General features: G+C 50.7%; 2 protein-coding genes across 3 annotated transcripts; one reads left to right on the plus strand and one right to left on the minus strand.

The window, feature by feature from the left end:
* The first annotated feature begins 5,639 nt into the window (after positions 1-5,639).
* On the plus strand, positions 5,640-27,433 carry CDK2AP1 (cyclin dependent kinase 2 associated protein 1). 2 transcript variants are annotated; one of them, XR_013811209.1, is made up of 6 exons: positions 5,640-5,968; positions 10,481-10,578; positions 12,104-12,230; positions 14,602-14,764; positions 25,416-25,569; positions 27,321-27,433. XR_013811209.1 is itself a non-coding variant. In XM_079717713.1 (4 exons), the coding sequence occupies exons 1-4, from the start codon at positions 5,914-5,916 to the stop codon at positions 14,667-14,669; spliced, it is 348 nt and encodes a 115-aa protein (XP_079573839.1). In that variant the 5' UTR covers positions 5,640-5,913; the 3' UTR covers positions 14,670-15,421. The 2 variants fall into 2 exon arrangements, 1 of the variants encoding a protein (XP_079573839.1); XM_079717713.1 differs by lacking the exons at positions 25,416-25,569; positions 27,321-27,433 and having other exon boundaries at positions 14,602-15,421.
* MTRFR (mitochondrial translation release factor in rescue) lies at positions 17,171-19,745 on the minus strand (the record flags this gene model as incomplete). The annotated part of the gene is made up of 2 exons (XM_079717712.1): positions 17,171-17,928; positions 19,464-19,745. 2 exons carry the CDS (start codon positions 19,743-19,745, stop codon positions 17,686-17,688), a joined length of 525 nt encoding a protein of 174 aa, XP_079573838.1. The 3' UTR covers positions 17,171-17,685.
* Positions 27,434-27,903: the final 470 nt, after the last annotated feature.

Below are 27,903 nucleotides of genomic sequence, written 5' to 3' on the forward strand. Positions count from 1 at the left end.
TCAGATGCTTGATAACTATTTGTTGAATAAAGGGGAAAAACCCCCACATGATCTCAATAGGTGCAGAAAAAGCATTTGACAAAATCCAACTCTTTCATGATAAAAACACTCAACAAACTAGGAAGAGAAGGGCCCACCCTCAACTTGATAAAAGGCATCTATGAAAAGCCCACAGTGAACATCACACTTAATGGTGAAAAACTAAAATCTTTGCCCCTAAGATCAGGAACAAGACAAGGATGTCTACTCTTACCACTTCTATCCGGTGCTGTCCTGGAGGCTCTAGTCAGGGCTGTTTGGCAAGAAAAAGAAAGAAAAGGCATCCCATTTGGAAAGGGAGAACTAAAACTCTAATTTGCAGATGACATGATCTTATATAGAGGACCCTAAAGAATCTCCATGCAGACACAAAACAGCTATTACAGCTAAAAAGTGAGTTCAGGAAAGTGGCAGGATACAAGACAGTATAGAAAAATCAGTTGTATTTCTACACACTAGAGATAAACAATCCAAAAATTAAGTAAGTTCCATTTACAATAGCATCAAAAATAATGAAATACTTAGGAATACAGTAAACCAAAGAAGTACAGGACTTGTACACTGAAAACTGAAAAATTGTTGAAATTAAAGAAAGAAGACCTAAATGAATGGAAAGACATCCTGCATTCATGGATTGGAAGACTTAACATTGAAATTAAGATTGCAGTACTCCCTAACTTGATACACAAATTTAATACAAACCCTATCAAAATTCCAACTAATTTTTTTAAAATAAAATTTATTTATTTATTTGGCTGTGTTGGGTCTTCGTTGCTGTGCGCAGGCTTTCTCTAGCTGCGGCGAGCGGGGGCTACTCTTCATTGTGGTGGGTGGGCTTCTCACCGTGGTGGCTTCTTTTGTTCTGGAGCATAGGCTCTAGGTGCGCGGGCTTCAGTAGTTGTGGTACATGGGCTTAGTAGCTGTGGCTCGCGGTCTCTAGAGCACAGGCTCAGTAGTTGTGGCACACAGGCTTAATTGCTCTGTGGCATGTGGGATCTTCCTGGACCAGGGCTTGAACCTGTGTCCCCTGCATTGGCCAGTGGATTCTTAACCACTGTGCCACCAGGGAAGCCCCCAACTGTATTTTTTGTTTTTTGGGTTTTTTTGGTTGGTTTTTTTTTTTTTTTTTTTTTAGCGAAAAAGGACAAGCTGATCCTAAAATTCATAGGGAAATGCAAAGGACCCAGAATAGCCAAAATAATCTTGACAAAGAAATATAAAGTTGGAACACTCACACTTCCTGAATTCAAAGCTTACTCAAAACCTACAGTAATCAAATCAGTGGAGTACTGACACAAGGATAGATTCCATAGATCGATGGAATAGAATTGAGAGTCCAGAAATAAACTCATATTCATCGTCAATTGATTTTCAACAAAGGTGTCAAGACCATGCAATGGGGAAAGAATAAACTTTTCAACAAATGGTACAGAGACAACTGGATATCCACATGAAAGAATGAATCTGGACACACTTCATACACAAAAATTAACTAAAAATGGATCAAAGACCTAAATGTAAGAACAAAAACTATAAAAACTATTTGAAGAAAACTTAGGTGAAACTTCATGACCTTGGACAAGATATGGTACCAAAACACAAGCAAATAAAAATTTAAAAATAGATACGTTGGACTTTATCAAAATTTAAAACTTTTGCAGAATTCCCTGGCGGTCCAGTGGTTAGGACTCCATGCTCTCATTGCCAAGGGCCCAGGTTTGATCCCTGGTCAGGGAACTAAAATCCCACAAGCTGCGCGGTACGGCAAAAAAAAAATAAAAAAAAATTAAAAACTTTTGTGTATCAAAGGACACTATCAAGAAAATGAAAAGATAGCCCACAGAATGGGAGAAAATATTTGCAAACTATAAATCTGAGAAGGGACAAGTATCCAGAATAAAGAACTCTTTCAACGTAACATAAAAACTCAAGTTAAAAAATGGGTAAAGGATTGGAATAGATGTTTCTCCAAAGAAGATACACAAATGGCCAGTAAGCACATGAAAAGAAGCTCAACATCATTCATTAAAGAAATGCAAATCGGGCCTCCCTGGTGGCGCAGTGGTTGGGAGTCCGCCTGCCGATGCAGGGGATACGGGTTCGTGCCCCGGTCTGGGGGGATCCCATATGCCGCGGAGCGGCTGGGCCCGTGAGCCATGGCTGCTGAGCCTGCGCGTCCGGAGCCTGTGCTCCGCAACGGGAGAGGCCACGACAGTGAGAGGCCCGCGTACCACAAAAAAAAAAAAAAAAAAAAAAAAAAAAAAAAAAAAAAAAGAAATGCAAATCAAAACCATGAGATTCCAGTTCACACCCACTAGGATGCCTCAAATAAAAAAGCCAGATATGGGCTGCCCTGATGGCGCAGTGGTTTAGAATCCGGCCCCCAATGCAGGGGACACGGGTTCAAGCCCTGGTCCGGGAAGATCCCACATGCCACGGAGCAGCTAAGCCTGTGTGCCACAACTACTGAGTCTGCGCTCTAGAGCCCATGTGCCACAACTACTGAGCCCATGTGCCACAACTACTGAAGCCCACGCACCTAGAGCCCATGCTCCACAGCAAGAGAAGCCACTGCAATGAGAGCCTCGTGCACGGCAACGAAGAGTAGCCCCCGCTCGCCACAACTAGAGAAAGCCTGTGTGCAGCAACAAAGACCCAACACAGCCAAAAAAAAAAAAAAAAAAAAAAAAAAAGCCATATAGTAAAAGTGTTGGTGAAGATATGGAGAAATCAGAAAATTTATACATTGCTGTTGGGAATATAAAATTATATAGTCACTATGGAAAGAAGTGTGGCAGTTCCTCAAAAAGCTAAACATAGAGTTACTATGTAACCCAGCAATTCCAGTCCTGGGTATATACCCCCCAAATTGAAAACATGTTCACAAAACTTGTACATAAATGTTCATAGCAGCTTTATTCATAATAGTCAAAAAGTGGAAACAAAGAATGCCCATCAGCTAATGAATGGATAAACAAAATGTGGTCTATTTATACAATGGAATATTATTCAGCCATAAAAAGGAACAAAGTCCTGATACGTGTTACAACATGGATGGACCTTGAAAGTATTATGCTAAGTGAAAGAGGCCATACACATGTTGTAACTGATTCCATGTATATGAAATGTCCAGAATAGGTCTGTCCCTAGACATAGAAAGTAGATTAGTAGTTGCCTAAAGCTATGGGTAGTGGAGAATGGAGAGTGACTGCTGTTCGGTTTCCTTTGGGGATGACAGAAATGTTCTAGAATTAGATAGTTGTGATGATTGAACAACTCTGTGCTTATACTAAGTCCCGCTGAATTGTATATTTTTAAAGGGTGAATTTTATACTAAGTGAACTAGGTCTCAATTAAAAACAAAAGGAAAAATATTTTCCAATGATGATCAGTGAGGGGGCATCGTGGTAAAAATACAATATGGAAAGAGAATAGCCCACAACATCTGTACAAGGGACTGAAGCAGGCCACTGAGATCTGGATTCTTGCCCCAAGGAAATGGAGGCTTAGTCCAACAGCGAATAGGTGATGGAGCCAGAATTAATACCAAGGTCTGTCAGCCTGTGAGCCCTGAACCAGTCCAGCAGGAAAACCACTAGCTATTGTGGCTACCGAGCACTTGAAATGTGGCCAGTTTGAATTAGGATGAGCTGTAAAGGTAAAATACATGCTGGGTTTTTTTTGTTTTGTTTTGTTTTTGCGGTACGCGGGCCTCTCACTGTTGTGGCCTCTCCCGTTGCGGAGCACAGGCTCCGGATGTGCAGGCCCAGCGGCCATGGCTCACGGGCCCAGCCGCTCCGCGGCATGTGGGATCTTCCCGGACCGGGGCATGAACCCGTGTCCCCTGCATCGGCAGGTGGACTCTCAACCACTGTGCCACCAGGGAAGCCCACATGCTGGGTTTTGAAGACTTAGTATTATAAAAAGAAAGTAAAGTATCTTAATATTTGCTTTATATTCATTATATATCGAAATCATACTGTTTCTGGATATATTGTGTTAAATAAAATATAAAGATTAATTTCACCAGTTCTTTTTACTTTCTAAAATGTGACTACTAAAACTTTTAAATTACATATGTGGCTTCCAGTACTTTTCTATTGGACAGGGCTACTCTAGAGTATTGGTCCCCTGGGAGCATGGTAGGAAAGGGTGATATTAATTTATCTGTGAATAAAATTTCGCTGAGCATCCTTGGCTGAATCAGCCTAAAGCTGACCACAAGGGGTCCTGGGAAGGGGGTGTCGCCTGTACCTTCAATCCTAAAGGGACAGAGGGAAGGAATTGGTGGTATCCCTTCCCTCAGGCAAAGAGGTTGAGGCCTTCCTCACTAGATTCAGATGTATCTGAATGTCTGTGGCTAATCAAGAAATCTGCAAAGATTGGCGATTAGAAAAGGCAGAAAAGGGTGGGCATCTTGTGTATTTTGACAAGATTTACTTTAAAGCAGAACTCTGGACTTCCCCGGTGGCGCAGTGGTTAAGAATCCGCCTGCCAATGCAGGGTACACACGGGTTTGAGCCCTGTTTGGGGTAGATCCCACATGCCGCGGAGCAACTAAGCCTGTGCACCGCAACTGCTGAGCCTGCGCTCTAGAGCCCGCGAGCCACAACTACTGAGCCCACGTGCCACAACTACTGAAGCCCGCGCGCCTAGAGCCCGTGCTCCGCAACAAGAGAAGCCACCGCAATGAGAAGCCCGTGCACCGCAACGAAGAGTAGCCCCCGCTCGCCACAAGGAGAGAGAGACCGCGCGCAGCAACGAAGACCCAACGCAGCCAAAATAAATAAATAAATAAAAATTCAAAAAGTAATAATAAAGCAGAACTCCAAGAAATAACACCTTCAAAAGCTTCATCATCTAATGCAAAATGCATTTGATGATTGCGTATCAGTCAGATCTGAGAAGTCGGCAGGGGTCCGTCGGAGGAGGATCAAAAATTGCAATGTAAAATCCAGGAGAGAGAAAACTTTGTCAAGTTTATTCTGGTACCCTTAGCGCCGGCAACAGTGCCCGGCACATAGTAGGCGCTTCTTAGATATTTGAATGAGTTAAGATGCAAAATTATGTAGATGTGAGGGTGTATTTCCCAGGGGAGGAGGCCTCTGGGTTTTGCCCAGGCTCAAAGGAGTCTAGGCCGCCAAGGGGTTAAAAACCACTTAATACCAACAGGGACATGAAATTTATTTGAAATCAATGTCAAGAATTGGTTGTTCTTATTCTGGGGAGTAGGCAGACCTCGGCGTCTGGAATGATCTACGTGCTTAAAAATACCACTCGCCACCATTTTCTCCAGGTAATTTTCCATCCCTGCCCCCACAGTCAAGAGGAAAAAAAGTAATTCTGCAGTCCTACCTAGCTTACAAAAAAAAATTAATTAATTAATCGGTACAAGCACAAATCTCCAGGCGCCGCCAGCGCAGAAGAAGAAAGGGACCCACGCGGGCCTCGGGCGCCGCCGGGACCCCAGCCCCCCAAACTTTGCCAAGTTGCGGGCGCCGAGCGCGCCCGGAGGCGCGGGGCGCGGCCGCGGGCGGAGCCGCCCCCTGACGCCGGGCCGCGGCGCGCCGGGCCGCCCCCTCCCGGCCCGGGCCGGCCCCGCTGGCTCCGCTCAAAGTTTGCGGCCGCCCTTGCGCCCGCGCGCCCGCCCGATGTATGGGTGATATACTGCAGCGGGTGTCAGGGTGAGGGACGGCCATATTTGCCGGTGCGGCCCGAGCCGTCAACAACAAAAAGTGCGCGGGAGCTCGGCGGGCGCACGGACGGGCGCACGGACGCTGGGGCCGCCTCGCTGCCGCCCGGCCTCGCCGCCTTCGCCGCCGCCCTCGCGGGCCGGGCCCCGCTGCGCCCCGGCGCGCCCCGCCGCTCGGGGGGATGTCTTACAAACCGAACTTGACCGCGCACATGCCCGCCGCCTCCCTCAACGCCGGTGAGTGAGTGCGCCCCGCGGGCCGCGCGCGCCGCGCCCCAAGTGCCGCCAAGTTGGGGGTCCGCGCGCACGGCCCCGGCTCCCGGGGGCCCGCGGCGGCCGGGGTCGGCGGGCACCGGGTCCCGGCCCGGGGCAGCGCGGCGGCCGCCGCCATGATTCCGGTGCCCGTGCTGCCAAAGTTCGCGGGTGCGCCCCGCGCCGGGCCTCGGGGCCGGGTCGGGGCCCGGGGCACGGGCGGACGCCGCGGTCCCCCCCACGCCGGCGGCCGAGGGCTCGTGGGGAGCGCGGCGAGCGAGGGCGGGGGAGGCTTTCTCGGCTCCTTTTTCCTGGGCTTTTGGGCGGCTCGGCGAGGGCCCCTGCCGGCGGGAGTCGGGAGCGGCCGGGCCGCGCTGGGAGCGGGCGCCGGGACCCCGGCGCGGGCCGCCCTTAGGGAGCTGGGGGCAGGTCCGGGCAGGGGGCCTGGGCGCCAGGGGTGCACGTGAGCAAGCCCGGGCCACGCGCGGGCGGCGCTGCGGGGCGGCGAGCGTGCCAGGTGCAGCCGCCCCCGAGGGAGCGGGGCCGTTGGGGTCACCGGCGGTGCAGGGGAGATCGTCGTTGGGCGCCCGCCCGGCCTGGCGCGCGGGACGGGGCGCCCAAAACGGGGCGCACGGGAGGTCCCTTCAGGCGTGCGTGGAGTGAGAGAAGTTGGAGGAGATCGGGGGCCTCGGAGCGCCTGGAGGCGGCGGCTGGGGGCGTCGTTTCAGCGGGGCCCCCGCATCTCGGAGTCCCCAAGTCTGGGTTTAGAAGGCCCCCTCCTTCGGAAGCCGGAGGGCCCGTCCTCTCCTTTCCCTGGGGCTGGAGCTGGGCGGTCCCAGGAAACTCCTGCAGAAGTTGTCAGGCAGCTTTAGGCTGTGCCTAGGGTCTTGCCCCAGGGACCGAGGGCGGTAGGTGAAATTGTGGGTTCAGAGGGGACCGGCTTTGTCCCTTCACCAAGGTTCTTCTTTAGACTCTTGATGGGAAACAAACTTCCAAAAAAGCGAGGTGCATGGAGGGGGCTTGGCAGGGAGGGGTTGGCCTTACTGGTCAGAGATGCCACGCTGGCCGTTGGCCGAAGGTTCTGGGCCTTGTCTCCGAATGTTGACTCCATAACTACGAAAATCTGAAGAGGGCCCCAGGAAAGCAATATATGTATATGCGTATATATGTATAGGGGTGTGTGTGTGTGTGTGTGTGTGTGTGTGTGTGTGTGTGTGTGTGTGTGTATGTATATATATATTTAACTTCTTGGACACAGATTTGGGGATTGGAAAGGGTTAAGATTCAGGGGGTGGGGGATAGTTGAGTTGGTCAAATGTGGGTGCTAAGCCCCAAGAGCCCGTTTTCTCCTCAGATGTTCTCACCTCTTCTGGGGTCTGCACACCTTACCAAGACGGGCTTTGTGGACATAGTATTTCTCACTGCCTCCCTCATCTGACTCTGGGGTGGGATGGGTGGAGGGTCTTGCTGCCAGCCCGGACTGGTGGGAAGTCTCAGGCCGGCCCTGGTGCAGTTGAGGCCGGCGCCCTGAACGGGGCCCTTCGGGGATTGGGGTCACAGAGTGACAGAGGCACCCGCTGGGGACCCCGAAGCCCCCTGGGCTGGCTAGCACCTGTACACAGATTTTCTTCTTTCTTCTGCGGTGAACTCCAGGAGGACTGCGCAGGTCCCCAGGTCTCTTGTGTTTTGGTGGGGCCGCCCCCCTCCCCGTGGACCCCTTTAGAAAGGCCGGATCTCCCCGTGCCATTTGCATCCAAGATGGACTCTCCGCTGCCGCTCCTCCGGCTTCCTTGTCATCATCCCTCACACCCTCCAGCCCTGCCTCCTGCTCGAGAGTTGCCAAGCCTCGGCCTGGCCGGCGGTGGCAGTGGCGGAGTTAGACAAAGCCCCCGCCTCCCCGCCGGAGAGCCCCCCCAGGCGCCCCAAGTGGCGGGAAGGCCGCCAGCTCCCCAGGCCCGGGCGCTCTTTGTCTGGCTTGGGGGCGGGGAGCCGCGCCTGGCCCCAGGAGCTGCTGGCCTCTGCCAGTCCCTCCCTGGGCTCCGGGCCCTCCCTGGTCCCCGCACACTGCACGCATTGTCTGCGATGCTCCGTGAAGGCTGTGCTCACGCCCGGTCTGGTTTTCTCCTAGGCCTCCGGCAGCCGGCCGCTGTGTCTGCAGGAAGGTGTGGGCATGAGTGGGACTCGGGGCCCTTCCGCCAGCTCTCTCCAGGGCCACAGACACCCCCCTCTGAACACCGAGTAAGGGACTGGCGCTGGCACAGAGTCGGGGTCACCTACCACATCACCCAGGCCGTGGGAAAGTCAAGCTCTGAGCTGTTGCCTGACTCCCCATCCCCATCCCCCAAGCCCCCGCCCCATTCCTCCTCCTCCCCTCAGCGCCCCCGGGACCTAACCCCAGCACCCGGGAGGAGCAGCATCTAGGGCCTTGAGACATTCTGGTGGGAACCATCACCTCAGACAGATGGAGAAACTGAGGCCCAGAGAGGGAAGGGCCTTGTCTTAGGTCACACAGCCGCGTATGGCGCAGCTGGACTGGCTCCTAGTCCAAGCCCTTGGCTGTGGGAGAGAAGATGGGTCTGGGAGGCAAGAAATACAGACTTGCAGTGAGAGAAGGAGGGCAGGAGGTGGTGCAGAGGATGAAGCGGAGGTGTGCAGCTCACCTCCCGCCAGGGAGCTGGAATCTTCTAGATGGCTTGAAGTGCCGAGCAGTGCAGTAGACCCCCCCTCCCCCCGCAGTCTTGCAGTTAGCATCCTGGCCTTACAGAGAGGTGTAATAAGTTGTGGTGGTCGGGACTTGAACCCTGGCCTGGGGCAGCAAAGCCTGAGCTACCCAGACCACACTCGCCGCCCACATCAGAAGGTCAGGAAATTGGGGTTTGGCTGATGTGGTGAGGGGGCTGGGGGTCACCCGCCCTGCCGCATTCCTGTGTTCTGGCCACTGCACACCCGCAGTTGCGTCAGACGGAGGTGTGGTTCTGTAGCACAGGTGTGTCAGCTACCCCACTGTAGAGGCATGGCGATGAGGCTCTGAGGAGCGCAGTGCTGTGCCCAGTCCCCAGCTTAGAGGTGGCAGAATTCACGTTTCCTGACTGGGCATCCTGTGTTTGAGCATAAATCTGGGTCCCAGTGCAGAAATCCAGGCAGGCCTGAGACCGAGAAAGACACGTCGGGTACCAAGCTGTCTACAGCTCCTGGACAGAGGGACAGGTGCGGTGTGTTAGCCTCTTCTGTGCTGTGTGGCCTGGGGGCGGTGCCCGCCCTCTCTGGTCTGTGTTTCTGTCTCTGCAGGGGGGGGCTCCAGGGCCCCTTCCAGCTCCAGCAGCCTGAGCTCCTGAACTTCCTTCCTCCCCTGCCCCCTCCGCTTGCCCACACCAGATGAGCAGCTGGTCGGTTTGGCCGGCCTGGCACCAGCTGTCCTTCCCCGGGGCCAAGTCTGCAGAGCCCACTGTGTGCGTGAGAGAGAGACAGTTTGGCTCCGGGGAAGGCAGGCAGAGGGGAAGCTGCTCCCCGGCCGGGCATGGAGGCATGCGGGCAGCTAGCTGCTGAGGAGGGCTAGGTAGATTCTCCATGGTTACTGCTGTTCGTAATTCTGCAGGACATCCTTTACTTGCTAATGACCACTCGGACGCCATTATGGGTCTGCATGCTTCCAGCTACTGAGCTGGAGCTGGAAAATTCCCTGCTGAGGGCCTCCCACCCCCCATGCAGGAGACTCCGTTCTGAGCCGGGCCCTGGCCCCCTGTGGTCCCTCTGCTGAGGGACAGTGTCTCCCAGTGTTACAGTGCGTAAGTGGGGTCTTACGCCTCCCCCATGGGGGTGAAGCCAGCCGGGCATAGATTCAGACTGCCGAGAGTCTTGTCCCCTCTTTGGAGAGGGGCGACAGGAGTTCAGAGAGGTTGAGGGGCTTGTCCGAGGACACACAGACAGGCTGTGATGTGCTCCAGATTCCTGACTTTGTGTCCAGTACCCCAGTCCCCAGCCAGGGTTGGGTCTCACAACCTCCAGATCTTCCCCTGTCTTCCTCACCATATACTCCAGCAGAGGTTTGGGCACACAGGAAGTCTCAGCCCAGGTGTGGACCAGCCTTAGTAGCAGATGGGCTCTTGTGGCAGCCATGTGTCTCTAGGATATCAACCTCTGGGGAGCAGGACCCAGGAAAAGGGGACTTGCAAGGGTTAGGCTGAGAATAGCAGCAGCTTTCGTCTTTGCTACCAGTTTCGACTGCATGTATGGGAAGGATTTCTGTGATTGATTAGCAATGTCTGCTGTGGTGGTGGGCGTGAAGAGCAGTGGTCTGTTAGCTACATTTTACCATCAGTCATCTACGCGGAGTATCAGCCGTGGCCAAACTAGAGGACAGGAAGAGGGTTCTGTATCCTCAGAGACAAAAGACCACTGTTGATGGCGTGAGTTCTGGGCAGGGGGACTCAGAGTCCTTACCTCGGATACAGTTAGCCAAGGCTACTTGATTACTGACTCCTGTCTCCTCCCCCGTAGCTGGGAGTGTCCACCCGCCCTCCACCAGTATGGCAACGTCTTCACAGTACCGCCAGCTGCTGAGTGACTACGGGCCGCCATCTCTAGGCTACACCCAGGTATGGCAGCGGGGGGGGGTGGGATGTGCAGTGGGAGGGGCCCTAGGGGCGGCCTGGGCCAGAGGGGAGGCGGTGAAGGGAGTAGAAATGATGGAGCTGTCATCTGAGCTTCCTCAACCCAGGGCTCAGGGCATCAGAATGGAGAAGTGGCAGGGGGTTTCACGGGGGACACCGAGTGACAGGAAGGGGTGGGAGAGCCCCAAGAAGGCTGGAAGCCCCGAGAGCCACAGTTCCCGACGGGGCCACCACCCCACGTGTGTCCCTGGTGGGCCTCCTCGTGCCTGGTCCCTGGGGAGGTGAGGTCTGGCCTTGACTCTGGATCTGAGCTTGGACAGAGGAGGGGGTCCCTGCTCCCACTCACCCCCCACAAGGTTGTGGGCCCTGCAGGGAGGACGGGCCCATATCCTAGTGGAGTCCAGGTGCGCTGCACCGAGAGCTGCTGGCCCCTCAGCTTTACACCTGGTTTACACCTGGTTCCACCAGTTACAGGACTGTGCACCGCCCCTGCCCCAACCTCCCCGAGACTTGCTTTCCCCACCGGGTTGGCGGGCCCTCAGGGGAGGCGGCCGCCGGCCGCCAGGGAAGTGCTGCCCCGCGAGGGGGGACCCGGGCCGCCAGCCGGGAGATTCCCGTGGCTGCCACTCGCGTTCCGAGGTCGCCACGGAGGCCGGCCCCACGGATGAGGCGGCGGCTGGGAGCTGTGCCCCGCCAGGCCGTCCTGCCCCCGGAGGGGAGGCGGGCACGGGCGAGGCCCCCTTGAAGAGGTGGCGGCGGGAGGCTGCTGCCGAGCTGGACGAGGAGAGGAGGAAGGACCAGGAGGCCAGGAGGCGGCAGCAGGCGAGGGCCTGGGGGGAGGTGGCCGCCCTGATGCAGCTGTGGGGGGGGGAGGGGGAGCAGGGAGGCCCGGCTGAGGCCCACAGGCCGGCGGGACCCCAGCCTCCCCGCTCCGGGTGTTTGCTCGGGCTGTTCGTGGGGTTCTGGAGAGAAGGGGTTTCTGTGTGGTGGGCCCTGCCTGCGGGGGAGGATGGATGAATTTAAATACATTCTGGGCTCTGTCTGGGTGGTCCCGGCAGTTTTTGTGGTCCTGCTGACCCCACGTGTGGCCTCCATCTCTTCCGCCCACTCTGGACCCTCAGCACCCCTCCCCCGCCATCACTTGCCCGCCCATCGGCTCCTTCAAGGAAATTCTCAGTGAACACTTTCCTATGGACAAGCCAGTCTTTTTTTTTTTTTTCCATCTGAGATGACAAAAGGGCTTTCTGCAGACTGCTGGGTGGTTGCCTTGAGTGTGTGGGGACAGTAGAGAGGGCCGGCTCCCTGCTCTGTAGTTGTCGCCCAGGTGGGCCGTGCCTGGCCGCAGCTGCCCTGGAGTCTGGGCCAGGCCGCCCTCCCTCCACCACCTGCCCCCGGCTCGGGCCTCTCCCCAGCCCTGCCCTCGTGCAGCTGGCATGCCGTGGGGTCCTGACCACGGCATTGGGGTCAGGTTGGGTTCAATCCTTCTGCACCCTTTTCTTTCTGACTCTAGGGAACTGGGAACAGCCAGGTGCCCCAGAGCAAATACGCTGAGCTGTTGGCCATCATCGAAGAGCTGGGGAAAGAGATCAGACCCACCTACGCGGGCAGCAAGAGCGCGATGGAGAGACTAAAACGAGGTAAGTCGTGGCCCAGGACTCCCTGGACAGGTGACGCCTCGCTGCTGGCGGACCCCATGGCACTGGCCTAGTAACTGTCTTGAAAGATTTTCTGGGGAAAATGGAGGGTGGCAGACGGAAGAGTCTCCCAGGGCACAGGGGCTCCCGCTTTGTTACAGAATTACCGTTGGCTGTGGAGGCGTCAGGCTGGGTGAGCGGGTCTGTGGGATGTACATCTGATGGAAGGGGCTTGGCGGCCAGTTGTCAGATGCAGCGTCTAAGAAGGAAATCCCCAGGACTCCCCTGGCGGTCCAGTGGTTAGGACTCCGCGCTTCCACTGCAGCGGCCTCGGGTTCGATCCCTGGTCGGGGAACTAAGATCCTGCAAGCCTTGTGGTGCGGCCGAAAAAAAAAGTCTTTGTACCCAGATCCTGCAGCTCCGCCTCATGCCCGCTCCGCTCCCGTGGGCCGACACTGGTCCTAGGAGCCCTGGGCAGCCCAATAAGGTAGGCTCCCAACTTGGGTGAGGCCAGTGACACGAGGCCAAGGGGGCCTGCGTTGCCCTCTGCTGTCCTCTTTGGAGCGGGGCCCAGGGGGGCGTGTGGTCCGTCCCAGTCTGGGGCCGGAGAGTGAGAACGCTTTGAAGTTCTTCCCTGATGGAAGAGGGAGGGAGGGCAGGAGGATGGTGCCACAGGAGGAAAGTGACTCACGTGAAGAGGTGACTGGCCAGCTGACTTCAGAAGGCAGAGAAATAGGTTGGTTTTTGCTGCTTCATGAAGTGAAAGCGGCGTGGAGTGGAGAAAAGCATGTCTATTTTAGAAGGTGGCAGTTCAGAGCACGGTGGCTTATGTGTGAATTTAATTTTAGGAGGGTTTTTTTTTTTTTTTTAAGGTTAAGAGCTCTAAGCAGATTTGGAGAAAATCGAGAGGGGAATGTTCGCTGGCTATAAATCTGGGGCGTGACGGGGGCTGCCGTTGAGGCCACGGCTCCAGTGAAGGGCGAGGCGGGCTGAGGACAGGCTCCCACCCGGAGCAGTGGGCCGGTTCATGACAGCTTTGCGAAGAGACTGACCGACTGCAGAGCTGGATCGGGGAATAACAGGCACAGGCGTGGGGAGGGCGCTGGCAGTTGGAGGCTGGAACGGAAGAGGAGGGCTCGGGGGAGAGAAGGAGCTTAACCCCCAGTCCAGCCCTGGGGGTCAGGTGGGCATCGCTCTGCCTGCAGTCCTGGTAACGGGAGTGCCGGATACCTGACTGCAAATGCCTGGGAAGATGTTGGACCCCGCAGTCGTTCTGACAGGCGACCTGCAGCCTCCCAACAAAGCTGGCGGTTCAGGTCAACACATGGATACACCTGGTGACCGCTTTCAGGGCACATCCTGGGTGAGCAGCTGGTCCCACAGGCACCCTGACCAGTAAGGTGGCCAAGTTTACATCATAGCAAGTAAGAAGGGTCATAGGGCGCAAGGGAGTCAAGCGCCAAGAATGTTTTTTGCGGTTTTTAATGGTGGAAAAAATGATTTTGTGACATGTGAAAATTATGTGAAATTCAGACTTCAGTGTTAGAAGTAAAGACTTGTTGGAACATGGCCACACCCGTTGCTTATTAATGTCTGCGGCTGCTGTCGCAGTACAATGGCAGAGTGGAGTGCTGCGACAGTGGCTACACAGCCCTTTCCAGAAAGTCTTCGGAACCTCTGGGGGGTAAGACGTGTGAGGTGGGGACACCTGAGTGACTTGGGGTGTCATTCCCAGTGCCCTCTGGGGGGGTCAGCTCTTGGAAGGAGTAGATTCTTGGTGTCTATTAAAATGAAATCAATATTTCATGAAGTTCAGTAAAGCCGAAAAAAGAACAAAACAAAACCCAAACAAGCAATAGCTAACTCCCCAACTATAGAGATAAAAGATGAGGGGAGAATAATAGTGCACAAGATGGCACCCATCCCCTGGGGGGAAGGACAAAGCAGTGGACCAAGGTGGCCTGAGTGAGCATTCGTCTCGCACCCGAACCAGGCAGGCTGCCTGACATTGTCAAGCTCTTTGTAGAATTTAGGAAAAATAATGGTTTGAAGGCGTGGAATCTCCTAAGCGGGTCCCCGCTTAAAGAACTTGGGTGAGGACACACTTACTCCCGACATCTGGATGGTAACAGGGTTCAAATAGAGTCACGTCAGAAACAGAGAGCTGGCTGGCTGTCACCTTGAGCGTGGGAAGAAACTTTTAGGGAGACGTGAAGAGGGGTTTTGGCTTTGAGGGGTGGGATGGGGTTTGGGTTGTTGGATGCAGGGCCCGAGTTTCCTCCAGTCCGAGGGTTTCGCGGTTGGTTTGGAAGGACCCTCCTCCTCTTCTGGAATGGGTGCTGCTGGCTGACGCCCGCCTCTGCTTCTCTTGCAGGCATCATCCACGCTCGAGGACTGGTGCGGGAGTGCTTGGCTGAAACGGAACGGAATGCCAGGTCCTAGCTGCCTTGTGAGCCTGGACGGTTTTCCATCTTCTTCGGAGAGAAGAAGTTACAGTTCATCTCCCCTGTTCAGATGAAACTTTTGTTTTCAAAATGGTAACAGTTTGGTTTCTCCTCCCCCTGCCCCTCCCATGGTTCACTAGGCTCCGAATCTACAGTCTGTAACATTGAGGAAAGATTTGGCAGTTGATGGGGAGTTACATTTTACATAGTTAGGAACCACCCAGGTGTTTGTTGTTGTTTTTTAAAGCATTGATTCAAAAGATGCACGTAAAAATTACCTGTCTTACAGCAAACTAGTTTGCCTCCAAGATACCGGCGTCTCGCTCTCCTCTTTTGAATACATTTATGTTACCCGGACTGTTCTTTGTTCCTTTTCATAAGCTGATACAACTTGAAGGGGTTTTTTTTTGTAGTGCGGACTTGACAGCACACTTAACTAGTAGCTGGTCCCCTCGCTTCCCATACACTATAGATTCTGCTTAACGTAAATTCTTTTTTGCTTAAGCATCTGCATGACTATTAGTGCTTTGAAGTCGATTTTAAAAATGCACAAGTTATACATACAGAAGAAAGAGCGACCTCCCAAACCAAACCCAACAAGGATCCCCGAAATTTTTCCTGAGACTCTATGTAGATTTCAGTTCTGCCTCTCCTGTAAGTTGATCCAAACATCTGGAAGAAAATGGAACTGTTTGCATCTTTGTATTTATTACTCGATGTAATAAAGCTTATTTTCATTAATAGCTTGTATTAAGATGTGGGTTCCGCAAATTCTTGGTGGTATTTTAAAGAACAGCTCCTCAGCGAGTGGGGAGAGACCTGTCAAAGGGCGTTTTCCCACCTGGTCCAGAAACATTTTGCATGACAATATCAGTAGCACAACAGGCCAGGGACAGGATGTGTCGGTTAAGTCAGAAGGCAGGGATCAGGTGAAGCTGCGTTATGGATGCATCTTAACTGCAGCAGATGTTCAGTGTGTGCCAGGAAAGAAAACAAGAGTAGAGGCGATGTTATTGATTTCGCCCTTTCTGTGCTCCCCTAGGTTAGGCCATTCTGTTTTTAGGAACTTATCCTGTGAGCATTTAAACTCAAGCTAGCTACTTCATCCTGTTCTCACTGGAAGAACTACCTGCTCTGGTGCTGGGAAAACTGGGTTGCCTCGGATGTGTTGAGGATTCATGGGGTGGTCCCCAACAGTGCCTTCCAAAGGGACTTTGAGGTCATCCTTACTATATTCCTTAGGCACCGATCCCGATGTAATGAGGATTCCCCGTGGTGAGGGGTAGACTAAGACAAAAGGAGGGACGTGGTCAGTTTCACAGGCATGAGGCCAGGTCCCAGCCAGGACGTCTCTAAAGGCCAGAGGAATGGATATCAGGCAGTCGGCTTGTCTGCATCTCCTTCGTGGACGTGACAGGAAATTCAAAAAGGTTCAAGGGAGACAGAAATTAAAGCTTCTGTCCCTCTTGTCTGAAGCTCCCCAAACTCCCTTCCACTGTTACGGTCCTCTGTGTACCATTCCAGATACTTCACTGGGCTCCCTTCTAAAAGGAGGTTGGAGCTGGGAAGGGCCCTGCACACTGCGACCAGAGGTCGAGAGCCTTGCGTAGAGCTAAACCTCCAAACCAGGCTACTCCGAGGTGAGAAGACCCTTACCTGGCTTCTTTACAGGTAACTTTATTTGGATGCACGCAGTCTGGTCTTCACTGATGAGGCAGACCCTATGTCTGACAGTGGCCTTCTCACCTCACGGTTTGTTTCCCTACTACTTTTAGGCATAAACTTCCAGATGTGTCCTAACAAACCATGCCTAAAAACCCCCAATTTGTAAGGTCAAATCCAGCTTCAAGGATGGTATCAAGCAAATTCACAAACCCAAGTTTCTGAAACCTCATCTTTTATAAACCTACTACTTGTAAATCAGCATACAGAGAATGACATGTGTATTTCCACATCAGAGAGGTTACTTGTCAACATACAGTCTATTAAGCTAATGGGGTAAATGGGCAAGTAACTTACTAACTTGTAAATCTTTCGCCATCTTGTTTTCTTTTGTTCTCTTAATGACATCTGTGTATCACTGAGCAATGACCTTCCAGCAGGTGACAAGGAGGCACTAAATGCTATTGTTTGACTCAATTCTATAGTTTTCCATAAAAAGTCCATTATTAACATTAATGTTTTCCGAAAATATTTTCATTTGGGAATTCCCTGGCGGTCCAGTGGTTAGGACTTTGCGCTCTCACTGCCGGGGCCCAGGTTCAATCCCTGGTCGGGGAACCAAGTTCCCACAAGCCTCATGGTGCAGCCGAAAAAAAACAACTTTCATTTCTAACTTCTGATAACAAAACAAGATAGAGTCACACAAGTGTATAGCTTAAAAGGTGACATACTTCTAACTACCGTCCAGGTCAAGACACAGAACCCTGTCAGCCGCCCAGAAGCCCCTCCAAGCCCCGCGTCACGACGACGGCCTTTCCTCCCCCAAAAAGTGCCCTTGTCCTTCTACAGTAATGACTTCCTCGTGTTTCTTTTTACAGTTTTATTCTCAAAGTGTGCATTGCTATTCACTACAGTTTGTCTGCTGTTTAGAAACTCTGCTGTCTCTGGAGCCCGTCACAGCTGCGGTGGTGGTGGAGCTCACGCTGTCCCTGGAGGCATCCGGCAGGTTCTTTTTTTAAAATTATTTATTTATTTTTGGCTGCGTTGGGTCTTCGTTGCTGCGCGTGGGCTTTCTCTAGTTGCGGCGAGCGGGGGCTACTCTTCGTCGCGGTGCGCGGGCTTCTCATTGCGGTGGCTCCTCTTGTTGCGGAGCACGGGCTCTAGGTGTGCAGGCTTCGGTAGTTGTGGCTCGCGGGCTCTAGAGTGCAGGCTCAGTAGTTGTGGTGCACGGGCTTAGTTGCTCCACAGCATGTGGAATCCTCCCAGACCAGGGCTCGAACCTGTGTCCCCTGCATCGGCAGGCGGATTCTTAACCACTGCGCCACCAGGGAAGTCCCATCCGGCAGGTTCTTTCAGTCAGAATCTGCAGTCCTTTCTCTGGGCGCATTTTTACTTGATTCCCATTGTTCTTTCAGGAGTTTCTTTTTCTCTAGGGTCTCCTTCGCTCTTTTTTTCCTTTCTTGCTTTCTCTTCTCTGCCTCCCGTTTTTCTTTGTAAACAGGACTGTTTTCACCGTTGTAGAAAACATCCACTTTCTCTTGCAGGATTCTCCGAGCTAGCTTTCTGTTTTGATCGACGGATCTAGTCTGGTGGCACTGTAAGAGATAATATTTCATAATGTGAAAGCCAGTGTGTTCTGGGCAGGACCTCAGGAATCATTAAATTCAACCTAGTCCCTTTATAGAGTGGTCAGGCCCGCAGAGAGAAAGCCACTTGTCAGGAGTCCCAGTAGGTCAGTGACAGGACGAAGGCCATACCCTTTCCTGCCTCTGCTCAGCGCCCGCCCAGTCCCACACCCCAGCTGTATTATGTGGCTTTCACTGTGACTGTTCCAGTATTAGGAGTGTTGTTTTGTTTAGAAGTAACAATAGCCTTCAAATAACTTAAAGTTCCCAAATAATTTTGAAAACATCAACCAGTATGTCTAAGCAAGCCCTTTGTGTGCCCCGTTTATAAATGTAAACTTCTCTCTGAAGGAGGAAAATAGCCTTTATTATTAGTCAGCCATAATATTCATTACATAATATCTCCGTTATCACTGGTGAGTGCCCTGCAAAGCAATTTGATAGAAGAAATTCTGTGAAATTAGGATGAAAGGATAGTACCGAAAGCAAAGTTGGAGTAAGCTATATAAAATAGGTTTCAGAATTTTATTTGTTGCTCACGAAGGTCACTTTTTTCGAGGAGGAAAAGAAAAATGAGATTTTCACTAATACACTCTTGGCTCAAAAGCGTGGTAGCGAAGAACAGCTGTTCGGGACAGACTTGGGTTCGGTCTGGGCTGACTCTGCTGCAGGTGCAGGAGGCCCCTTGTGCCTCAGATTCCACATCACGAGTGTAGGCTGTGACGATTAAGAGTTAACTCGAATGTGAAGTGGCTCAGAACGGGGCGGCCACAAGCTCACGTGATATGTAAGTACTTGTGAAAGGTACCGCTGGTGTGCGAAAACCTGCCTCTGCTCTCTCTGCTGTGCCTCAAGGCTTGTGCTGCCTTCAGGGCCCTGGGGATACGGAATGGACTGGCAGTTCCAGAGGCAGTGGGCCGCTACCAAACCAGGACACAGGAGAAAAGCACTGCACCGTTTCCTAGAGGTTCAGAATGTATTGACAGCTGGCAATATTTTGATCAGAGGTTGGTTTTTTATATTCAGAAGAAAGACTCCTACAGGCAGCTGTGCCTGGCGTTTTTCCTCTGAGGGCTGAAATCGGGTTGCCAACGTTACCTCACTCAGTCCTTCTCCAGAAGGGTAGGTGTCACTGACATTTACCAAAGAGGGGACGGAGGGACATGGAGAATGCGACCATCTGAGCGATCAGCCAGGAGGCTAAGGGCTGAGCCCACTGGCGGACAGACTGGGCCCACGGCAGTGCCGCAGAGCTTTCTGCAGCCACCCTGCAGCCCAGTGGCTCGACAAGAACCGTGGCCTGCCAAGTTCAAGGACAGCAGCAGTAAGAGCGCAACTGCAAAGGATCCTGGAAGGAGGCTCCTGACGCCGTGCAGGAGGTTCTGCCTGGGAGGAACGCTCGGGACCGGGCACGAGACCTGCAGTCCCTCTACTGCCGGGGCCATGGTGAGAACAAGTTTTCACTCAGGAGAAACCAGGGGACCCCCACGGCCGCCTTCCTCTACCTTGACGACAATGCCTGAGGGGACGTGCCTGAGCACCACGCAGTTGCTTGTTTTGTTGGTTGCCTGGCCCCCTGGCCCATGTCCTTTTACAAACTGCTCCTCAAGTTCACGCTCATCCAGGGAGGGCAGAGCAGGGTGGTCCTTCTTGCCTGCCGCCTGGACTGGAGCGACCGCTGTTCCAGGGGATAAGAGCTCCGGCTTCTCGCGGGGCCGGAGTCCCCAGGGCACCGTGCACACTCTGGTCAGTGGGGCAGGAAAACGGAACAGACCCGAGGTGCTCATAGCGTGCGGCTCTGCCTGCTCAGGACCTGGGTAAGACAGAAACGACAGCCCTTCAGCCTTGGTGGCGCTCAGGATTATACCGCAGGTTCTAAAATCACCTTTTATGAACCAGTTCAAACGATGACCACCCATCTGGCAGGCAGGGGGTTTAGGAAATTAGTGCAGACAGCATACTCGGCAACACACACCTCTCCCCGGCCCTGCATTGTCTACCGTGTTCTCAGCAGTACAGGCCTTGCCAACTGATAAATATTTTCTTATAACAGACCCAAAAATGTCTTCAAAGCACCCAGAAGTGTTGTTTTCTCAGGAAGGGAGGCTTTGAGTGTAAAATTCAAAAGAACAGGGCTGTAATTTGGTAAGGAAATATTACATAGTACATCACACAAGAATTAGGATCTGAGTCAAGGGACATTATTTAAGCGGGTGAGAATCTTTGAAATCAAAAATGGAAAGACGACAGTACGTGATAGTCTATTTTATAGCTTGAGCTTAAACAGTCTGACACAGTAAATATCACTATCAATCAATGTCACGATTGCTGTTTTTTCATGTTTCCAGTTTCGTGGGTTTGAATAGGAACATCTGTTCCCTCAGAAGCACTGCCAATCACACGATGCAACCAGTTCTCATCCTCAGAACCACCAAGTCAACTGATTTTTATTAAGGTGCCTGTTAGGTTCAAAGTATGAGGTGAGGTATAGGGAGTGAGGTGAGGTCAAAGAGAGCAAGACGCTATCTTCATGGAGCTCACAGCCTAGTGGGAGAAGATATTCAAGAAGAAAGCGAGGGGTGCTGAACAAGAGATTTCAGTAACTACTCGAGACTAGCCTAAGGCTGAAAGTCTTAGTTGACAAATGAATAGTATAGAGAATAACAGCCATGAGGGTATAGTGAACCCCACAGGCCTTTGCTTTTTTTCGAGGGGAGGAGGGCAGAGGATCTGAAAGGTATCACCTCTTTTCAGAGACCTACATATTCCCCATGTGAATGGGGTCAGGGTTGGGGAGTCACAACTTTCGCCCATTTTCTCATCTGGAAAATGGGGGGAATAAGCCCTCTCCATGCATCCCACACAGGCTTAGAGTAAAATCAGAGAAAACAGTATATTCTGGAAAGGGCTTTGCTGATAACTCTGAAGGCATGAGACTGGTTTTTAGCAAAATCCCTGTCACCAGGGCTTTCCTGGTGGCACAGTGATTGGGAATTCGCCTGCCAATTCAGGGGGCATGGGTCTGAGCCCTGGTCCAGGAAGATCCCACATGCCGCGGAGCAACTAAGCCTGTGCGCCACAACTACTGAGCCTGCGCTCTAGAGCCCACGAGCCACAACTACTGAAGCCCACGCGCCTAGAGCCTGTGCTCCGCAACAAGAGAAGCCACAGCAATGAGAAGCCCACGCACTGCAATGAAGAGTAGCCTCCGCTCACCACAACTAGAGAAAGCCTGCGCGCAGCAACGAAGACTCAACGCAGCCAAAGGTGAATTAAAAAAAAAAAAATCCCTGTCACCCAGGCAGATTTGGGGAACTACGAATGTGCCACTTGCATACTACTTCTTGATCGAGGATTATGTAGGCACTAAAAGCATACATTGCTCTTTTTAACAAGTGCTTCCTGTGAGGCTCTAAACAGCTTTTACCACTTGAAACCTTGTAAATTCTAGCTCGTGGCAACTGGTCTCTAACACAGGTAGGAACTGGAGTTTACCTAAGGCAACTTCCTCAGCCAAAAGTAACGTACCATCCACCAAATTATTTCACTAGGTTTCTCTTGGCTCAATTACCTTTCACCCACCAGCAGTTCTGACGGCTAACATCCACTGGGCTCAACACTGATCGCTAGGTAAGCTTAATGCAGAAACATGCTAGAAGGCATTGCTTCCTTGTAAATATGTGCATTTTCTGTTATTTGAAATCCAAGTGCCTTTCTCAATTATCAGTACAGATGACACTGGTCATTTTTAGAATGAATACAGTATCTGGGCTTCCCTGGTGGCGCAGTGGTTGAGAGTCCGCCTGCCGGTGCAGGGGACACGGGTTCGTGCCCTGGTCCGGGAGGATCCCGCATGCCGCGGAGCGGCTGGGCCCGTGAGCCGTGGCCGCTGGGCCTGCGCGTCCGGAGCCTGTGCTCCGCAGCGGGAGAGGCCACAGCGGTGAGAGACCTGCGTACCGCAAAAAAAAAAAAAAAAAAAAAAAATAGAATGAATACAGTATTCTTCATTCCTATCTCTACTATTTCTATGGAAAATAAATATAATGAAATGTACTCTTCAAGCTTTAGGCCATGCTAGTTTTCAGTCCTATGACTGACACATGTTCTTTGTGAAAAGCACGACATTCAGCACGTGCTGAGCAGGTTCCCTCAGTCCCGGGGGATGATAATTAAGGTGGTGTCGGTTCGTAATGTGCTCTGCGGCTACTAAGGGAGATATTTTGAAACAGAGTATGCCAGTGAAAATGGTGCTTTGAACACTGCTTCTGTTTACTGTGTGTGAAATATGTCAGAAGTATCCTCAGGAAAAGATAAAGATAAACCCAGGCACATTCTCTGAAATCTCTACAACAAAGAATCCACTCCCCTATAATGATTAAATGAATGAGACTAAGTTGATGTCCAAAATTTCCCTCCCCTTATTTCTGCTTTCAATCCACAGAACACAATTCCTTTGTGTATCAGACAGTGTCCAGTCCCTGGATTAGGTTCATGGAACAGGAGGCCAGTACCTCTCTTGGGGCTTCTCTTCCGTTAGTAAATCTGACCAGGCAGGATGGCAGTGGAATATAGTGCAGCGACAAAGAAAGGAAGCAGGTCTGAGACGGGGTGAAACTCCCAGACAAAGGGCGGAGAGGACGGCGCTTTTCTCAGCTGCTTTGTCACCAGCCCACTGTGTTTCACATCTACCTTTCTGTCCTAGTTCAGAGCTGACACACACAGGAAGGTCTCCCACCCAACTGGAGTTCGAGAAGGTCCCCAGTGTTCAGTTACTGGCTGCTTTGTTTAACAGCTAATTCCAACAGCCAATAGGACAATTCCAAATACTTTTAGTATCTCCTGGAGCTCTGGCTGTACTCCAAAGGTGGCTAAAAATGACAAACACACCCATGGTTCCACTTCCCCAAAGCCCAGAGAAGAATACGGATTGGATTTCAGTTTTCGTGATACCCACAGAGCAACCCAAAGTCTTCGGGGAACAATGAAAGCAGCTCAAATTAGAGCTCATCGTGACGTTAAAAAAAGAGAAAAGAATGGTAACAAGCGGTGTGCGTAAGGGGAAACCGGCAGTCACGACAGCGCGCCCCGATTCCCTCCCATGAGTGGGAGCGTCGGGCCCAGCCGGCTCTCCACCCCAACTCCCCTAGGCTCCGCTCTTCCTTGGAGGGCGGCGTCTGTGCTGAACAGCTGGCTGCCGTTTAGGTTAAAGCCATGCTCTCTCTCACTTGGTCAAGTTAAGAGATAACAGGGCTGACGCCTTTGAAACAGGCAATGTTAATTTGTTCAATGAATATTTTCAACATCTACTATGTGCCATGCATGGGCCTCGATGAGCCTGTAGCATGAAAGAGAAATTAAGACATCCGTAAGTAAGATACATGCCAGAGCCCGGAATGGATGACACGCCATAGAGCAGTGGTTCTCAGACTTCACTGTGCTCCCAAGTCACCAGAAGGCTGGTTACTGGGACTTGGAACCTGCATCCTATTAGGCGCCTTTCTTCGTGACTGGATCCAGCTGGTACACAGTTCCTCCTCTAGCTTCCACAATCAGCCCAAACCAAGACTGACACCTAGCTCGTGGGTGGCATGCTCAGCTCTGGAATGTGGCCTGTGACCAGAGCAAACAATCACATATTTAAACAAGATGCAGTGAGGTGAGGCTTGTTTCACCAACAGCCGAAATGCTCTGGAGAGCAGTAAAGGGATGCTACTGCCTTTGTGTCTCTGAGACAGAGAGAGGATATTTGAATCTGGAAGACATAGGATTTCAACTCTGGACCCACCTGTGGATACCATTTGCCTAAAATTCACTGTTTAAGTATTTTTTAGAAAGGTGGAGCACTAGTTTCTCTTAGCCACAACTTTCATGGCGTATCAACCTTGCAGAAATGTCATCCGAACTAACCGCAAGAACAGATGCGGCGATGCGCTGAAATGGGGTGCTTTAGGAAAGAAGACTGTTAAAGCTCTTGCGGCTCGAACTTTCATGCACAAATTCCCTAGGGATCCTGTTAAATAGGATACGGCTCATTAGGGCTGGGGTGGGGCCTGAGACTCCGCATTTCTAACCAGCCCCCAGGTGAGGTGGTTGCTGCCTGCAGTCCTGACTGCTGGATGAAAGCCCCACGATCATGATGGCAATGCTGGAGATGGAGAAGGTGTAAAGGAGAGAACAGGCGGGAGAGGAAGAGAAGACAGATGATTATCGAATTGAGTGAAAACAGGTGAAATGGTCACAAGGGGATTGAGAAACTGGGTCATCTGAAAAAAGAACATCAAAAACGTTGCTTCTGTTGCATTAATTTTTTTTTAAAGCTGCCTTCTTCTAAGTCTTTATTGAATTTGTTACAATACTGCTTGTTTTATGTTTTGTTTTTTTAGTGGGAGGCATGTGGGATCTTAGCTCCGTGACCTGGGATTGAACCCGCATCCCCTGCATTGGAAGGTGAAGTCTCAACCACTGGACCGCTAGGGAAGTCCCCTGCATTAATGTTCTAGAACAGCACTGTCCAGTAGAAATATAGTGCAAGCCACATGTGAAATTCTAAATTTTCTTATAGTCACGTTAAAAATAGTAAAAAGCAACTGATGAATTTCAATATACCTTAATCCAATATATCCCAAATATTACTTCAACATATAATCAATATAAAAAATTATTTAGATTTTTTTATATGAGGTCTGCAAAATCTGAAGTATGGCCACGCTTACAGCACATGTCAGTCTGGACTAGCCACATGTGCCCGCAGCTACTGTAGTGGATGAGGTAGCTCTAGAATCTTGCTATCAGAGTGTGGTCCACAGAGCAGCAGCAACAGCACCATCTGGGAGCTTGTTAGGAATGAAGAATCTCAGGACCTTCTAAATGAGAACCTGTGTGTTTTTTTGTTTTGTTTTTTTTTTGGCTGTGCCGCACGGCTTGCTGGATCTCAGTTCCCCAACCAGGGATCGAACCCGGGCCCACAGCAGTGAAAGCGCAGAGTCCTAACCACTGGACCGCCAGGGAAGTCCCAGAGAACCTGTGTTTTAATAAGATCCTCAAGTGATTCAGAGGCACACTGAAGTTTGAGAAGCAAAGGACACAGGAATTAACAAGTTCTTCCAACTGCTAGGACAGACACTTTTAAGAGCTATTGTCTCTTATGTTTATAATGTTTAAAAAGTTGAGACCAGAATTCAGGAGTGCTGATTACCTGCTTAGTCATGGTCTTGCTTCCCCCTCCCGAATAAGGAGATAAAATAGGTCTCAAAAACAATGACCTAATCAATGGTGAAGGACCAAACACAGTGAGCTTTAAAAAGACAAGATGGCCAGCTGATGGCACCAGAAGCTAAGTGAGGGCATGGTTTTCTGTGAAATGCTTAATAATAGTCTATGTTTCAGAAGCATGTCTTGGTGCTCCCTGCTGAATGGGAGTCAAGATAAAGCAGCCTTTCTCTCCTTTTCACATCTAGTTCATCCTCCTGTTCTAGCTGCCTGAGATCCTTACGAGGGCTGGAACAGCTCCCCAGACGGAACCCCTGGGAACTTTGGCTCAGGCTTGAAATAGACCCTGTCATTTCCTAGGCTGGGGGCTCTACGCTCAAGATGGAGCACCTTTCAGCCACAGTAAGTGTTTCCAGAGAATTATTTCTCAAATAAGAAAACCACAATGGACTGAGCAGGAAAGGACAACAGGGCTGCTATCCTTGATCTGGGAGGACAAGAGGGAAAGGAAACTGCTCTGAGTTTGGTCTAAGTTTCATAGGCTTTACTGCTGCACAGCTCAAGAGACACTAAAGAAGGAGATAAAAAGAAAAGCTTTCAATTCATACAATACCAACGTCCCATTCCGTTTTTTTTTTTAAAACAGAAAACTTCAAATCCACAATTACATCCGTCCTATTTGGGCGCACCACTGTGATTTTCTTCTATTTACGGCGCCTAACAGGAACTTTATAATTTATCAACTACACTATTAAAATAAGACAAACACATTAAAACAGCAATAACCACACTCCACATTTTCCTCTAAAAGTCTCAAAGACTCTGTTACCATTAATGATGCTTTGTATTTGTTTAGGACTTAGGTTTTCAAAGCACGTTCAAATATGTTAGCGTAGTGAATATCTCATACAAATAAAGAAAAGAAGGGATGTATACTATGTGGAATATTTCAGGAAGACTTATTTTGGAAGAACATTACGTAGTCCATTTTTTTAAACTAAATTTGTCCTTCCTGCTGCTTGTTTCTTTACCTTTCATAACATCTCCAGATTTGTCCTTCCCCCAGCTCCTTAGAAAGCGTGAGCTCATTTTCCTCAACGCTCTCTTTTTTTTTTTTTTTTTTTTGCGGTACGCGGGCCTCTCACTGTTGTGGCCTCTCCCGTTGCCGAGCACAGGCTCCGGACGCGCAGGCCCAGCGGCCATGGCTCACGGGCCCAGCCGCTCCGCGGCATGTGGGATCTTCCCGGACCGGGGCACGAACCCGTGTCCCCTGCATCGGCAGGCGGACTCTCAACCACTGCGCCACCAGGGAAGCCCTCAACGCTCTCTTCTTGACTCCCCCTCTCACTTTGTCCCCAAAAGGCCATACTGCTTTGTAGTCAGCGTGACCTGCATCAATGCCTTGCCCCCACGATTTACTCACTGTGCAACTCTGGCCACGTTTCCACATCTGTAAAACAGAGGTAATACCACCGAGGGAGAGAAAAAAATTGTACACGTCACCACAAATGTAAAGTGCTTAGGATCCCTAAATTACAAAGCTCAGGAACCTCTGGCTAACACACCACAAGCCCAATCTGCAAACGGATTATTTCATGGACTTCTGTTTTAGAAGCTCAGTGAAAAGGTATCTAGAAAATGACCTGCAAACAATTTTACTTGGCATGGTCCAATTTAAGAAATACTTGGAAACCATGAAATTACCGAAGATATGCTGTTTGGTGAGATCATAATTGTGGTCTATGAAATCAGGTGTAAAAGAGATAATTATGATGCCAAGAATATAGCGTGACTTCCCAGAAGGTTCAAATTGAAAGATAAAAACTACCTTCATCACAGCAAGTCCTGGTTTAAACATAGAGATCTTTAGTAATTATCTGATATAGTAAAAAAAATCATGAAGGACAGAAAAGATGAAAAAAGTCACGTTTAAATGTACACCTGATTATTCCTTTTCATCTTCAATGGTTAAACTATAAAGTTTTAGAGTTCCTCATTTTTGCTGTGGAGGACGTCCCTCCTCCAACCCCCACCAATGACAAGCTGTTTTGTATATAAAAATAAATGACACAGAGTAACACCCTGCTTAACAAACACTAAATGCCTCAAGCCATTAGCAGCCACTATTACTGAACAGCCTAATCTTATCCCAGAGTGAAAGATCTCCACTCAAAAGCGGCAATTTGACGTCATCGTGGCAAAAGAGGAACACCTGAGCGATACAAAGATGTTATAATAAAATCATATACTTTTTTTTGATACTGAGCTCCATGAGCTGTTTGTATATTTTGGAGATTAATCCTTTGTCTGTTGTTTCATTTGCAAATATTTTCTCCCATTCTGAGGGTTGTCTTTTTGTCTTGTTTATGGTTTCCTTTGCTGTGCACCCTTATAAGGGCATAAAATAGTGGTGTAAGCTTGTATACAAGTAATGCAAAATCTCCAGTATGAGGGGGGTGTTAAATTAAGATGAATAGTTCTTACACTTAATATATACTTGAATTTCTGACACCTTCTACTTCTGTTTTCTATATTCAGAAATAATTAATATGGACTTAAAAAACCTCCTCTCTGTTTTTATAAAGCTTCTCTCTAGACCAATTAGTCAAAAGCAATTTCCACTCTGAATTTGTAAAAATTACGACACTACCAAAGAGCTTAACCTAAATTAAGAAGTAAGGTGTGGGGCTTCCCTGGTGGCGCAGTGGTTGAGAGTCCGCTTGCGACGCAGGGGAC

The sequence above is a fragment of the Hyperoodon ampullatus genome (assembly GCF_949752795.1).
Source record: "Hyperoodon ampullatus genome assembly, chromosome: 13".
Classification (NCBI taxonomy): domain Eukaryota; kingdom Metazoa; phylum Chordata; class Mammalia; order Artiodactyla; family Ziphiidae; genus Hyperoodon; species Hyperoodon ampullatus.

Excerpts from the sequence above, each read along its gene's own strand:
- CDK2AP1 (XM_079717713.1), top strand. The coding sequence starts at position 5,914 with ATGTCTTACAAACCGAACTTGACCGCGCACATGCCCGCCGCCTCCCTC. Across the intron at positions 10,579-12,103 it reads CATCTCTAGGCTACACCCAG|GGAACTGGGAACAGCCAGGT; the intron begins GTATGGCAGCGG and ends TTCTGACTCTAG. Across the intron at positions 12,231-14,601 it reads GATGGAGAGACTAAAACGAG|GCATCATCCACGCTCGAGGA; the intron begins GTAAGTCGTGGC and ends CTTCTCTTGCAG.